Source organism: Seriola lalandi, unplaced genomic scaffold (assembly GCF_002814215.2).
Source record: "Seriola lalandi dorsalis isolate HSWRI2012SDOR001 ecotype SW California unplaced genomic scaffold, Sedor1 jcf7180002054497, whole genome shotgun sequence".
Lineage (NCBI taxonomy): Eukaryota > Metazoa > Chordata > Actinopteri > Carangiformes > Carangidae > Seriola > Seriola lalandi.
In genome coordinates this window covers 111,765-127,616 of record NW_019525050.1, presented here as the reverse complement: position 1 = coordinate 127,616, position 15,852 = coordinate 111,765, and the positions used below count along the sequence as shown (strand labels likewise).

The window sequence follows — 15,852 nt, the reverse complement described above, 5'->3', positions numbered from 1 at the left end:
GTGTTGTGTATCCACAAACCTTGTTGTCCAGAAACTATTGAAGACGCGTCAGTGTTACTTCATTACCGTGAACACACACTGTAGTTTATTTCACTCTATTGTACTCACTCCCACATACACCCTACTGCTGCAAGAAACAAATCTGGATTAATCCGCTGATGAAAATAGTTCCCAACATGTTGCATCCTGTTCACTCTCCTAACTCCCCCTTGTTTCCACGGGCAACAAATGATGGAAAAGTAAACATGTTGAAGAGAGTGGCCGAGTATTTGCTGCAACTTTAATGCGATGATGATTTGAGACTCTCAGTGTCACAGGCAGACAGTCAGTGCTCAGTACAGTGCTGATGATGTGCTCTCAGCCCCCTGTCGCTGTGATGTGACCTGTCAGTCAGCCTGGGAGGCGGGGTTAGAGGTGTGTGTGTGAATGAGCTGCTGATTTCCTCAGGAGAAGAAAAGAGGAGTGTTTGTTCCCGGCCGAGCGGAGAGCACAGCTGGGCTCTCCTCTATTGTTTGTCCTAATTGAACTGCACAGCACAGAGCTAATCCCCCTCTGTCCCCCAACCACCTCCCAGCTCTCACCCTCAGCACCTTATTAGGCAATTAACTCCACCCTCTGTGGTCTCAGCAGGAGGGGTGGGGGCAGCCTGCCAGATGTTAGGATGAGAATCTCTTTTATTCGGACGGATGAATGTGTGTTATTTCTTTTTTGTTGTCTCGCGTAGCCTCGAGCGAGACTCGGACCATTTGGCATCAGCCTCTCTGTACATTATTGTAGGAGGTTAGTCAAAGTGCTCCACAAGGGTTTTAGGAGTCTTTGTGTTCCCTGTAATGAAAATTAACTTTCAGTTGCTTAAAACTTCTATTGAACACCATTGTGAGGGTCCCATCAAAACAACAGGAGGATCACAGCAGCACATTTCTTTAATGTCATAACAGGTATCACAAACTAATGGCAGCAAATCAACAGTCTCTCTGGAAACAGTAGAATTTTACTGCTGTAAAATCTCTTTCACTTTTTCAAATGCCCTAAATTTTTCCTTAAATAAAGAAACATTTTAAGAGAGTCTGTGCAACACCATTATGTAACTCCCTCAGCTATGGAGAAATTAAACCTTAAGTGTCATATTGTTGTCTTGAACACAATATAAAGGAGAGTTTATAAAATGATCCCTTCTCCCAGCTACATTAAACACAACGTGACAACGCACCAACCAAAAACTGAAGGCAGTGAGACGTTCTGTCGCATGTCTGACTGAACTCAACCAAGTTACAAGCTTCAAGCATAAATTACATGAACTGTAAAAACATTCATGTTGAATATGATTACGTACGTTAATATAAATGTTTGGATGACTTCATAAAGTAATGGGCTAAAAACAGCACAGCAACGCGTTGGCTAGTCGCCGCTGTACAAACAACGTGTGAAATTCTGTGTAAATACAAAGCCATTGAATTCCTGTCTCTCTCTCTCTCTTTCTTTCTCTCTCTCTCTTTCTCTCTCTCCGCCTCTGCAGTCCTTTGAGCAGGACGGGCGATCGAAGGACAACGATCGTGGACAGATCCAGAAAGCAGCCAGCGGCATCATCAGCGCTCTGTCTAAACGCCACAACAGCACCGTCATGCTCGCCGTGGTGGAGGTCAAAGTGGAGACGATGGTCAAATCTCCTCCTGCTGGTGAGTTAGAAGTTTAAAGGAAGCTCAGTTCCTCTCAGTCCGTGAGCTCATTCACTGTTTTGTTTCAAGGATTTTCTTTCACATTGTTTCACATATTTATTGTTTTGTTGAGGCCTAGATGACAAGATCACTGGTTTGCATTCAGCGCAAAGGCAGCTGTGACATGTTTAGCTTAGCTTAGCACAAAGGATGAAAGCAGGGGGAAACTGCTAGCCAGAAAATGATCTCCTAACATCTCCTCTGACTTTGTCCTTCAGGCTACCTGGTCCCCGTGCTGTGCGTCGTCTTCAGCGTCCTGTGGATCTTCTGCATCGTTGTTTGCGTCTGGTGGACCCGCAAGAGGAAGAAAGAGCGTGAGAGAGCCGCCCGATCCGAGGACAGGACCGTCAACAACAAGCTGGAGCCACTGCGGAGCAACGCCCTCAAGGACAACCGCGACAAAGACATTCAGTACGAATGCAAGAAACTGATGGGCCCCTCCGACAGGACGTGCGACGGGGCCGAGGGCGAAGAGGAAGGAGAGCAGGAGGGGGAGCAGGAGGAGGACGAGGAGAGGGCGCTGGGCATAGGGGACAAGTGTCCGCCTCAAAAGTGCTCCATAGCAGGAGCGCAGGACAGGGGGATGATGGGAAAGGGAGGGGTCATCTGCACGTCGCGCAGCGGCCCAGTGAAGGCACCACACCGGACAGCGTACAGCCCCAAGGACAACCGGTGTAAAAACCTGAACGCCGCCAAGCTCAGCGAGGACATTAAAGACCATTACGTGTGAACACGCCAGAGGAGGAGGGACCTTCCTGAATCAAAGAAAAACAAACTGCAATGTCTTCAATGTCACTGACTTTTCAATTCTTAAAAGCACCAAAAGTGAAGATTACAGATGCTTTAATTTTTTATTTTTGTTTGTTACACCTTATTTAACTTGGTCGTCTGCAGCATGGAGGCTTGTTTCACCAAAAACCAACAAAAAAAACACAGAAAACAACCCAAAAAAAAAGATGGAAAATAAACATCACAGCTTCTGGATTTCTGGATTTCAGTTTAATCATCACACTGTTGGAATCAAGAAGAGTTTGTTTTTTTTTCACTGTTCCTGATTTTTTTTTTTCTCTGTTTATAAACTGTTTCTGTTTTTTCTTCATGAGGACTAACGCTCTCTTTCTTTTGAACCTTGGAGATTTAACCGAACGACACTGGCTGTGCGGCTGTGTATGTCGTTTCTGCTGTTTGGTGCAGTAGGTTCCTGTCTGCCTTAGCCCAGACCGCCGGGCCTTTTCTACTCTGTCTTCATATCATGTCTTTTTATAAAGAAAAAAACAACACAAAAAAAAGTTTTCTATACATTTAAGTTCTTTGGAAGCTGGCACAGAGAATTGACTGTATGATACCTGGCATGAAAAGTTTTTGTTTACATTCATAAAACATCTTTTCCATTCTGTTTTAAGGCTTAAAGGTTCTTATATACCCTTTCAAAATAATGGTCACCGCTTCCTGCGAGTCTACATGATGATTTTTCAGTATTTGCTATGGTAGAAAAGTGCCTTCAGCCCCTTATTTTTCTTTTCTCTCCTCTTATAGACTTTATGCAGATTTTAAATCCATATAAAGGGAAAGATGTCCTAGTAACAACTCTTCATACCACAGTAAAGGTTATTTTCTTTGTGATGTACATATGTAAATATGAACAAATGGCTGTGTATATTTGAGTTTAGTAACTTAAGTGATGCTTTGTATCATAGTTATTCTAAATAAGATTGTTTTGTGGTTGTTTTTTTTGTTTTTTTTTTAATGATGTCATTCCGTTTATTAGTGTCTGTTGACACTATGACAGGTTTTATACAGATTTTCGGACTGTGTCCAGAGTCTCCCTGAGTCATGAGCATTGGTTTAAAAAAGAAAACAGATCATGATTGTTTGTCTTGATGTGTTGTGATTATTTGTTACAGCTGTTAAGAAGACAAATACAGAGTCTGGGGAGCTGTTTGTCAGGTCTGTCCATCATTGTGAAAGGCTGTTAGGACATGAGCAGCAGTGAGTCACATCTCGAACAGCTCAGTAGTCAATGCTACAACTATAGGAACCTCCTTTAAAACAGTCCTGGTCATTTCATTGGAGTGAAATTGTGTTGAGGTGCCACCCCACCTACAACGTTAACTTTTCTGAAACAAAGCCCAAACTACACCTACATACAAATTCCAAGTCCACAAAGATCAAAACCAATTTAATTCTTATTCATGTTAATTCTGAGTTCCAGTTTCCCAGAATGCAAAATATGTTTCAAGAGCCACAAATTCAAATCATGCGAGCCAACTCTCCAAATGCATCTAAATGTCAATTTTTTAAATGATGTTTCAGCTCAGCTCACTGACAGTTCTTTGGGAAAAACTGGTGATCTTTTCCACTTTTTCCGTACTTCATGTTTTTGTTTTACCCAATCCCACAGGCTGTGTGTGTGTAAATATGAAAATCACCCTGTTGGCATCCGGTTCAAAAGCAGCAGAGCATCAGTACACAGGGCTGGTCTCATTGGACGACCTGGCCGCAGGGCCTCCTGCTGAGATGTTTTTGGTTTCCTTTTGTGCAAGAGATTTGAAAATGGAAAAGGAAACAAGTCAAGTCTTCATCCCAAAAGTCTCGAGAAGTGAGCCAGTAGTTGTCTATTTTAGCACATGCCTGATTTCTCCTCATCAATCCACAGTGCACATTTTTCCCCTTTTGAATTCGTGCCACTGGTTCCAGATCCATTTTTCTCTCTTCAGTTTTTTGCTTAATAATTTCTCAGAAAATGACTTCAGCTGTGTCCGACAGCTCCCTCATCCACTCCCATGTTACAAACACTCTTGTTACATTGTACAGAGTCATATATTGATGTTTCTTAACACTATCAACAATTTTACATTCCCTCTGGCAGATATTGTGGCACATAATGGTGAATCAGATGTTTGCAATGTTTGACACATTGTGGAATATTAAGGAGAAAACTGGTACACTGCACATGCTTTTCATTTCGGGAATTTAACATGTGGCCCAAGTGTATTTTACAATCAGAATACACTCAAAGACAAACAAATGGCAGGATATAAATATGCATTTAATGTCATTACACAGCATCCCTTTATTCCTTCTCATCTTTCTACAATTTCAGTTTAGTTAGGAAGTCCAGTGGGTTAAACAATCAAGATTTTTGCTCCTAATTGGGGACTCCAAAGGGCACAGAGGAAATTAACCTTGTGCTGTGGTGGAGCAGCAGGTCTTGAACCAGCACTGATGCATCTGATTGCTATTTCCAGTACACACTTACGGGTCACAGGGTCCAAACAACTTAAAAGCACTGCTGCCAGTCTCTCTTCAGCCTCTGCATACTTAGGTTATAATTTCATCGTTTTCCAGTCTGTTGGCATCAGAGGTGCCACACAGGGCAGCAGGGTTTTTAGTGAGCACGAAAACCCTCCTTGTGCTGCAGGAGACACTTTCATGACGGCAGTCAACCACCCTTGCTGTAGTGCCCTTTAGCACGACACAGAATCCCCATCGTAGACAAAGGGTGTGTGGTTTGAATGGGAACCTACGCACAGTGAATGAGTTTGTATCCTAATTTTCTAACCCCGTTTTAGCCCCGCCTCTCCTTGTGTATCTATTCTGGTCTAATGAAGGGAACAAGTTGTGTTGTTGTTGATGTTGCTGACTGTTGTGCTTGTTGTCCAGTGTTTGTAAAGAGTCTGTTTCTGCACTAAGAACACACAGGAAGAGAGAAACATTTAGCATTACCTCCACAGCGGTAGTGAAAAAAAAAAAAAAGTCAAATATTGTCACTATCTGTGGATGAACATTATGTTTTCAATATTTTATGTTTTTGTTAATAATGCTGATGCAAATCATGGAAAATCCAAATTCATATTCTGTCAGTAAATTTTACATTGTGTTAGCCCCGGAGAAGGGGCTGAATGTGCAGAACATTGTAATTATTTTGTACAAAATTTGGTAAAAGTCTTGGTTTGTTAGTGGAATTTTTTTTGTTTGTTCTTAGAACAATCCTATTATTTATTAAAGTATTTTATACCAAAGTTTATTTTGTTTTGTCTTTTTTGATGTTTGATGTTAAGATATTTGAGATAAAGGTTTCTTTTAGGCTGTTGCTATTGTTCTCATCACTGACTCTTCACTAAGCCACGCCCCCTTTAATTGTCAAACTTCCCATTCTAGAACTTTTTGAACAATGGATCCTTGACAGAAGTTGACAAAAGCAGCTTCTCACATGGCGACCATCAGTTGTACCAGCTTAAAGGACGACTGTCAGTGGCAGACTTTTTTACTTGTAGCCAACTAACTAATTATTGATTCCATGAGTTGGTTGAAAACAGCTGAGTCTTTAATGTGTACAGCTGGCTTGTATGAAAATCAGAACCCCGGAACAAAGTCTTAAATATTAATTTCATGAAGTTCCAGAAGTAGCTTGATCAGAGAAAGGTTAGTTACTAAAATCCCTCTTTGAAGCTTTGTTAGTTCCAGATGGAAGATGTCCAGCCTTATTTGTTCCAGTTATATCGAATCTTTCAAAATTATTTTTACATAAGGGATTGCATTGAGTTTTATTTTTTACATTTTAGAAATTTGGTAATATACAATAAATTGTAGAGGCTACATGCTGTATGTTTCTTAAAATTTCCACTTTTTGTTTTTAACTTGAAATTCCGTCTTAATGATCAGTAGTCTCTAAGCAGCCAATCAGCTGTCTCTCTGCCTCCCGCCTCATTTAGCGCCAGGCCAATGAAGTGAGGCCTTCGCGTGCCTCCATCTGCCGCTTTAATGACAGTGTGGGAAATGATTAACATTAGCCCGCTCTGCTTGAAAGCCTTCCGGCAGCTGTGTTAGATATCCATAATGCTTGGTAGGACGTTATGTGTGTGTGGTTCATTAACCCGACAGTTGTTTTGGGAAGAATGGGAAACGTGTCTGGAATCCTGGATGGCGCGGCGCTCGGGTCACATGCATGTACAGGGCACGCTTGCTGACCTACTTGGAGAGAAGTACAATGAAGGAGAAGGGGAGATGGTGGTGTATAGTAAGAGGAGGAAGGGCCAGTGGTGGCATTAGGATCACGCATCATCCCACAATACAGCATGTAAGCTAATGCCAGATCCCTACAGGAGCTGGCTATAGTGAAGGCTGCTCATCCACAGCACACAGGTTTCTCTCTCCATGCTGCGTCTTAGACATCACATGCGAAGTAGCTGCAAATAATTTCAGCATTGGAGCTTAAAAGTTCAATCTTGACCGTTGACGTAGCAGTTAACAAAACAATGTCAGCAGATACATTTAGTGGCTCTTCAGGGGTTTCTGATTGGATCACATGAACTTCATCAGCAGATGGGTCCAGTTGTCAAGGAATTGTAGGTTGTCAAGTGTCCATGTTTTAAGAGTGCTTTAAGGATTTCTTCCATGTTGGGGAATCTGGATGAACTCCACCTGCAGATGAAGATCATGTGATACGATGCAAGTCCAGAACAGCTACTAAATGCACTATTTTTCCAATTTGGCCTTTGTGTTAGAATATCAGACAAATTGTTTATGGTTTTTAGGAAATTCAGATCCTTGAGTATATTTTAAACCACAGATACAATAGGTCTCACAATAACTCAAGGTCTACTTACTGATTTCTCTCAGAACTTTCATGCACTTGAACCTTCTCCTGCTTAGAGTAAAGCAGCAGCAGTGTGAAGGCGACATTGTGCAAGCGGAGCTAAAACTCTCAAAACACTGAAAATAACTTATGTAACATGGTGAAGTCCTAATATAATATTTTTGATTCCTTATATACCTGATGGAGTTTGATAACTTAGTAGGTAGGTCCTGTGTTTTATCCCCAAGCAAAACACACTGCTAGTTACAAATGGTCTTCTGGAGGTTTTAGCTGGCATGTTGTGGGTTTCTATGAAGAGCCCATCTGAATAAACCATTAAGATGGTGTTCATGATTTAGCAGGAAATTTGCTTTTTATTAATTTGTTGTTGACTATTTCTTAAATATGATTATGCTATGCAAATAATTAACATTTAAGGCAGGGGGACATGGCAATATCTTGTTCTGTTGTCTGTCATCTACCATCCAAGAAAAGCTGCCAAAAATACGACCTCATGAGATACACCTGAAGGCAGCGTTTAGCTCAGGTTTAGGATGTGAGACAGTCATTGGCCCAATCTTAATGTCCACCGTCACAGACTCACAGACCTGGAGGCTCGTTCCCGGTAAATTCATGAGGGCTTAGTTTCTGTCCCACTGTCAAAACGTCGAAGGCATGGGGGCTCTTTACTAGCAGACATTTTAAGCCCTTTCTGCGCACTTTCCGTAAGCCCGCATTTCTCCATACTTTGCCTGAGGGGAATTACCTAAAGTTCATAGCGTTGTGACAGCAAACGCGGGGTTGCCGTGGTTACCAGGGGTCGCCGTGGTTACCAGGGGTCGCCCGGAAGCGTAAAAACGGTAAACAACGGCCATGAAACGCAAGAAATATTAAGAAAGAAGAAGAAGAACGGTTAACAAACAAACAAACAAACATGAAAGGAACAACCCTTAATGTGAGGTCAGGTTAGCCAGTGAGCAGAACTCTTTCCCAATAAACAAAACGGCAGCAGGCATGAAGAGGAAGTTGTTTTTATTAAGTATTTTAATACAGTTGGGAGAAACAGTAGTGGAATAGACGTAGGTTCTTGTTTCTTCGGATGAAATGTTTATTGAAGTGATATGTCCGCCATCTTTGGAAGCTCCCTGTTGTAAGTATATTGCTAAAGTTTTTCAGCATTTTTTTTTTAAGGGAATGAATGGTTGATTGATACTACCTTATAATGTTGGAGAGACTAATTCCTTCGTTTGGTAAAACTCCTGAACTTAATACTTTGGGTTGTTGAACATTTTCATTCTTGGTTTCTGACCTAAAAATCTTAGCAACTCAAGGTCTACTTACTAGCTTTCATCCAGCTAGTAAGAGTTTTTGGTCATAAAATAATGAATTGAAAATGTTCAGCTGTAGTTTTGTCACACTACTATTTCAACGTCAGGCATGTTCTTCAGTCTCTTTCATTCGTTTCATTCCATTTGCACTGAATAACTGAAACACAAGCTTTGCCAAACTGATAAACAGTTAAAAATATTTAGTAATCATTTGTGTTGTTGTGTCCAACCCTTGTGTCTTCCTTGTTAAAGGTTTTAATCTGCAGCCCTCCACACTTTACACTTTACATTACACCCAAAGACTTTAGCAGATAATTGTGTTGATGATTGACTGTTGTACTTTATCTTTAATGGGACACAGTAATTGATGATTACATCTCTGAAAATTAGTGTAGCGTAGCAAGAGAGACAAATGTTCTGTCTGGTTCAGTTTCTTGTCTCCTGGATGACTGACCTCTCCGTCCTGAATCCAGCTACATGCCTGGACAACATTAACTGATGTAAAACGCCTGAGGAGAGAAAAGCATGGTTTCACACTCCATTTGATGCTTGTCCTCTTGGATCATTTAAACGACCAACACAAAGTCGTCTCCACAGTGATGTGTCAAAGGCTTCGCTTGATGTTTAACTCAGTATCACATATTCTGCGTCTAGACAGGGAAACTCGCTGTGGTGAATCATCTGCTGAGAAGATGGATGGCTCCCGAACCACAATCACCAGGCACCAGGCGTTCAGGAACGACGGATCAACTGTGTTTCAGGTAAGTCAGCTGGACCCCCAGAGGAAAGACACTCGTGTGTTTCTGCATATAAAATCTGAAGAAATCATTTTATTTTTTGTTAGTTCATAGACTCGTAGACTTGTATATCAATACAGACTAACCTTGCTGAGCAATAAGCAGTTTATCTAACCCTAACCCCAACCACTCACTCCCATGTGAACTAAAACTCTGGAGCCACGTTTTAACCATGCACACACTGCAACTAACAATTATTTTAATTATTGATTAATCATTCATTGTCTATAAAATGTCCCACTGCTGTAAGATATGAATTCAAGTTGCCTTTTTTATTCAACTGCAAAACTCTGAAGATCTTCACTTTATTCATTTATGACCACAAAAGCAACAAATCTTCACACCTCAGGACACCTGAGTAAAACAAAAAAATGATCGTCAAAATTATTTCCAATTACTATATTACTGTTTATCAACTCATTGATTAATCCGCTAATTGCTGCAGCTATAGTAGAAAATGTAGCAGGAGCATCTTGTGACAGGTCCAAGTCGATCATTAACATGCAGGTTCATTTTTCCATCGTTGCATCTCAGTTTGAGATGATGCTGGAATCAATCAATGTGAATCAAAAAGCTTTAGTTGTCATTTGTCAGACTCTACAACAAAAATATTATATTGAAGAAAGAGGTTAGACTAAAATCTATAATAATTCTTCTTTTGTAGTTTCAAACTGTGATGATTTCTAATCAAATTGTTGTCAAATTCACCTTTTACCATTTTTGCTGTAGAGGACGCTGTTAATGGAAGGTGTGACAATGAGCAGGGTTAAGGTTCTTGTAGGTTGTATCCAAAAATAAAGCATGGAAGTGTCCTCTCATGATTGAGCAGTAGCTTACACTGAAGACACTGAGGTTATGTCCTTGGTATTGTACAAGCTAACTGCAGTATCGCAAACTGATTAACTTCGAGCAAACAACAACAAAAAATGACTATTTCCTGAACAGAATCTACTATAAATGTGTAAAATCCTGGTTACGTCTGTGTATCCTCGTTAAATAAAGGTGTTTGTGAATGGTTCATGTGCTGAGGCTGAGTGAACATTATCCGATCAGTTGCAGCCTCGTCGCTGTATCACAGTAAAATCCAAGGTTTTCCCTGACCTGCTGCTCTGGCGCCACTCAGCTTTTAAGCACAATGACCCAGATATAATGAAGCCAGGAGGCTCAATGACTTTTCCCCAGCCACCTCCTGCTTCTCACACACACCCTGTCTCCACACACACTCAAACCTCACACACCTGTTTTCAGCAGATCACCAGCGGCGTGCTTCGGTCTCACACACACACACACACTCAGCGATGATGATGATGAAATACTGCCACAATCACCACCACCACTGCTGCTGCTGCTCCTGGACCAGGTCCCTGTGAGTCTGCGTGTCAGTATCCAGCTCACGTCCAAAAACCACATCACCTAATAATAAACACACAGGCTGGTGGTGGTGTTACAGGACAACTGTAGCTCTTTCACCCCATGTTTCCATAAAAATATTGTGCAAGAGATGTTTTAAAATTGTGGTTAAACAGAAGTGACCTGGCACAGATTTCTGTGTGCAAATATATCTAAAACAACACAACATTACATAATTAATTAATAATGGCATGTCATGTCATGTACTTTAGTAAATTAATTTTACTTATCTCTCATTTCTTTAAAAAAAACAAAAAAAAACAACTAAAATCATGTTCAGTGCTACAGCACATGGGCTTGGATTTATTTGTTTAAAAGGGATACACTCCCACTTTTGGATGATATCCAGCTCCTATGAGATGAATACAGTGTAATGTAATTTGTCTCTCTTCTGATCTACATGTGCTATGGGATGCCAAAAGAGTCAGATAAAAACTTTTATAAAGGTAGATGTCCAGGTCTTTATTGATTGTAAAGCAGGTCTAGGTTCCATATTAATACCATGAAAGTATCAAAGCCTCAGTCCACAGAGAAATGCACACAGCCTGTATTCAGAAACTGAGCCTTAATAACCAGCTGTCAGGACTTCTGTAACTTTGTGATGTCACAACGAAGCAGTCACCGCTTTCAGCCTTGCCTTTATCTTTATCTATGTAAAATACCCCTGCATCTCATTCCGAAGCTCAAATTCATTCATTTGTGTTTTTATTTGCTCCCTTGCATAAACCTGAAATTGTTGTAACAGAAGGAACTGAAGTTTCATGCTGTAGCTGGTCTGGTCAGCCAGTTTTTAGCAATTGCTTAGCAGCTACACTTTACTAGAGCTCATAAATGACCATTCACTCATGTTCATATTATCTAATTTATTCTTCTTTTCATTGTCATTCCTCTGAACACTTTCTTTCTTAGATAGGTTTAGTGCTTACAACATGTTTCAGCGCCTCCTTGATTACTCTTCGTTAGCTTTGGCTGCTAGCTCCATCCTCTGGTGTAATGCAGTTCAAAATAAACAGTGGACAAAGTTAATTATTATTTCTTTTCTGTTCCTTTGTGCGCATAGAGGAGCTGCTAACCCTGCAAGAACTGAATCTGTTTCAGTGTAGTTTGAAGTTGGACAAGGATTTGTGACTGAGACATGAATTAAATTTTAAACACAAGCTTCTGGTTTTACTCCTGCTTTCTTTAAAACCCCATATCAGTTGAACCCTAATGTACAAATCGAAGCAGATTGAGGCTCAGGGTTCGACATCGTTTTAGGAAGAGGTGAGGGAAGCTTGCACATGGATAAGGAGCCAGGGAGGGAGGCAGGAATGCTCGGTGGAGCTCCTGAGGACAGCAGGAGAGCCGGATTCCTCCTCAGAGCGACCACGCCTCGGCCTCTCTGCTGGCGGTGAGCCCTCCGACTCCTCCCAGGGTTAGGGCCGAATCCACATGTTCAAACGGAGATGAAAGGCCCCCGGTAGGAAGGTTGCCTGTGCCAATACCAACCGCCTGCCAAGTAAGCCCTGCTTAGCGCGCTCTCCCAGATGTTCCCGACACACTGAATATTCTACTCTTCGCCTCTCCCCCGGGGACGAGGAGGGAGCCTCCGCTTGACCCCTTCACTTCAAAGTGTGGAGGAGGACTCCAAACAATGAGCACTTCCAGAGAGAAAGAGGGAAAGTTTTGTGTATGTGTGTGTGTGTGTGCATGTGTGTGTGTGTGCATGTGTGTGTGTGTGTGTGTGTGTGTGTGTGTGTGTGTGTGTGCGCGCGCACAGAGAGAGGAATCATTTATTTAGGAGGGTAAGAAGTGGGATGGGCCCCTCATCAGAATAGCTGACATGAATGCTTATGTCCTGTGGGTATGTATTCACAGAGAAGAATAGGCTAACACATACTTTGAGGCCACGCCTGCATCCATTTGCCAATAATTTCATCCATACTATACTGTACATATGCAGAGGGGAGTTTGAGTCCCTGTTCATGGCAGCATCTGCTGCACAGTATGACAATGGTGTTGGAAGTTTTCAGATCTTCAAGTTAATGTTGCAAAACCACTATAAAAACATATTTGGGGTTGAGTCGAGCGTGATAATCTTATCCAGGATCGTCAACAATCTTAATCAGCAGATGAGTTTGTTCACAGGCTTCTTGTTTATTCTATAATGTGGGAAAATGTACTCAGAGATTCTTTTACTTGACCGACAGCAGCGTAATAGTCTGTCTTAAAACAATATCCAGGAGCTCTTATTCACGCTGAGACAGAGCTGAAAAACATTAATCATTTAGCTGATTCAGTTCAGTTCAGACATTCATAGTCACTTACTATGACATTTGTTCAGTAAGCAGTCGCATCACTTCAAATGCACTTCAGCATGAACCTCACAAAGCTTCATATAGTAACTATAGCTGTCAAATAAATGTAGTGCAGTAAAAAGTAGCAGCATACAGTAAAATTACTCAAAGAATAACTATAATACTCATTGAATAACTAAGTACAGTAATTATGTAATTATGTTTTATATATTCTGTTTTCTATTGCATTTCCTGCTCAGGTTTTAGTCCTGAAAGTGTTATTAATGAAATCATGGCAGCTACTGAGCTTGTATGTAAACAGATCCGTCTCCATGACAACTGAGCAAACTCCATCCACTGATAAAGCTGAGGGCACAAACAAACTACTAAGTAGACCTTGAGTTGTATTGTTCTGTAAACTGCTATTTCCAATGTCAAAAATTAACCTTGTGCTAAACTTTTTTATATACTGTTTGAATAGTTTTAAATATTTTATAATCTGGTCAAATGTTTTGTTTGTAAAGTCTTGATAAGCAAAGTAAAATATAATATAAAATAAATGTAGTGGAGTAAAACGTAGAATATTTCCTTGTGAAATATATTAAAGTTGAAGTATTAACAAGCATATGATGGAACGCCAAGATAGAAAATGAAAAGTAATTAAGTTTAAATTAATGCACAATCACAAGTGTCCCAGTACACTACTACCCTTTATTTGACAATGATAAAGTTTTCCAACAGGAAGCTTTTGAAATGAGCAGGATTTAACTTGAATAAACATCCTCTGTATGTTAAGAAAACAGCGAAACAGTCGGCTCAAAACATTTGTCTAAGTAGGCAGTTAACAAAAACTTGTAGATGAAAACACACAAAGTGTTCAGTCATGATACAGAGGTACAGGATACAGATCGTTTCATTGCCTTTTGAAATGTGAAGAGTTTGATGCGGCACGCCTGGCTTACATGCGCACCACCCAAGGCTACACATTTTATAGACAAGCCTCAACTCAGAGAGGAACGCAATATCATCCACCTATTCATCACAACAAATGGACTGGATCTGTTTCATGTTGGAGATTTTCTCTGCACACACAAACTGAAAGCTGGGGAGACGCTCTCACAGGAAGGGCAAAGTGGAACTTATTGTGTTACAGTAAAACGCATTATCTTGATATGCTTACATAGTTGTGCGTGCTGCACAGTGTTAATTTGTCAAATGACGTGGGTCGGTAAGTTTTACAGTGCAACAAAAACAGCCTGAAGGTGAAAGGAAAGTTTTCAGCTGTGGTTGACATTCATATGAAAAGACGCAGTGTGGTTACTGCACTTGCACGTACAGACGCCAATATTGAAAGCATGTATTTTAGATAAATACTATAATTTAAATAAAACCATTAGTGAAAGAAAAGAAAACAAATAACATATTTTTACAATTTAAAATTTACAGTAAATACTACTATTATAATACTATGATATAAGTAGAACTATTTAAAACTGCTTAAAATGAAATGCAATAAAAGAGTAAAATATTTCTACACCTATGATTTCGTAAAATATATATATGTATGTCAGTATTTTCAAAATATAAACAAATACATGCAAGTAGAAACAACAATCATTATAATCAATATACACTATGTATATTTAAAATGGTAGTAATATATGTAATAGTATAAAATATACAAAAGCACATACACATACAGACATTGAAGTATATATTTTGAGTACATACTATTGTTTTGAATAAAATTATAAAGAAAATTAATAAAAATGAACATTTGCACCATGATTTTCTAATATTTCACAGTATTTTATGATATATATTATTATATTTACATTTTTTAAATCTATAAATGTATGCAGTATGTATTTTTAGTGAATACTATTGTTTAGAGATCATTTTTAGATCAAATTTTGGTTAAGTTAAAATGAAAAATATGTACAGTATGAGAAGTATGTAGACCAGTATATTCATTAATTTAAATTACAGAAAATAATACATAAAATGCAAGTACAGATAATCCTGAAATTCCAATTTTAGTATATGTAAAATTTAAAAATAGAAGTGCAGAAGAACATACATTAATATTTGTGCGGATGTATTTAAGTAAATACTATTATTTAAATAAAAATATTAAAATTACATACATTTAAAATAATTGTACAGCTAGAATTTTGTATGTACAATAATATCTTTAAATTGTAAAGAATATATAACACTTCTTCAAATAATATGAATTCAAGTAAATATACACAAGTACCTATGAAAGTAAAAATAACTGTAATGGTATATATATCCCAATACTTTCTAAATGCAGAGATACAACATGGAAACACATTGGTTATACAAACTGACTCTCTGACCTCTCACTACCCTCTCTTTTAGCCCATACAAGTCTCAAACACACACGGCCACTCTCACTTTCAGTAACACACACTTCCTCTCTCTCACACGCACACACACACACACACACACACACACAGACTTGATACAGGGCGAGCCGGACCTTACGTCATGTCATTTGCACGCTGTGAGGTCGAGCCCCGGGGCGTTTGGGTTGAGACAGCGTGATGGACGGACCACTGTGTCATCAGTTGGCCGGAGGTGCAACAATAAAGGCTTAATGCGCGATTAAGTCCCCAATCAGCTCTCATTATGGGTGAGCACGTCAACTGTGAGTGCAGCATGGCTCCCTTTCAGAAGCATGGCTCCCTTTCAGAGAACTGAACCCTGCATCCAAACCTGCCC

The 15,852-nt window shown here is 39.9% G+C and overlaps 1 protein-coding gene across 1 annotated transcript in view; it reads left to right on the top strand.

Moving 5' to 3' along the window:
• The window catches only part of LOC111659888 (protein jagged-2-like), a 52,483-nt gene extending 46,746 nt beyond the window's left edge, over positions 1 to 5,737 (top strand). The window contains exons 24-25 of the mRNA XM_023412983.2: positions 1,517 to 1,676; positions 1,934 to 5,737. Coding sequence (XP_023268751.1) covers positions 1,517 to 1,676; positions 1,934 to 2,445 — 672 coding nt within the window. The 3' untranslated portion in view covers positions 2,446 to 5,737. The remainder of the gene's footprint in view (positions 1 to 1,516; positions 1,677 to 1,933) is intronic.
• Positions 5,738 to 15,852: the final 10,115 nt, after the last annotated feature.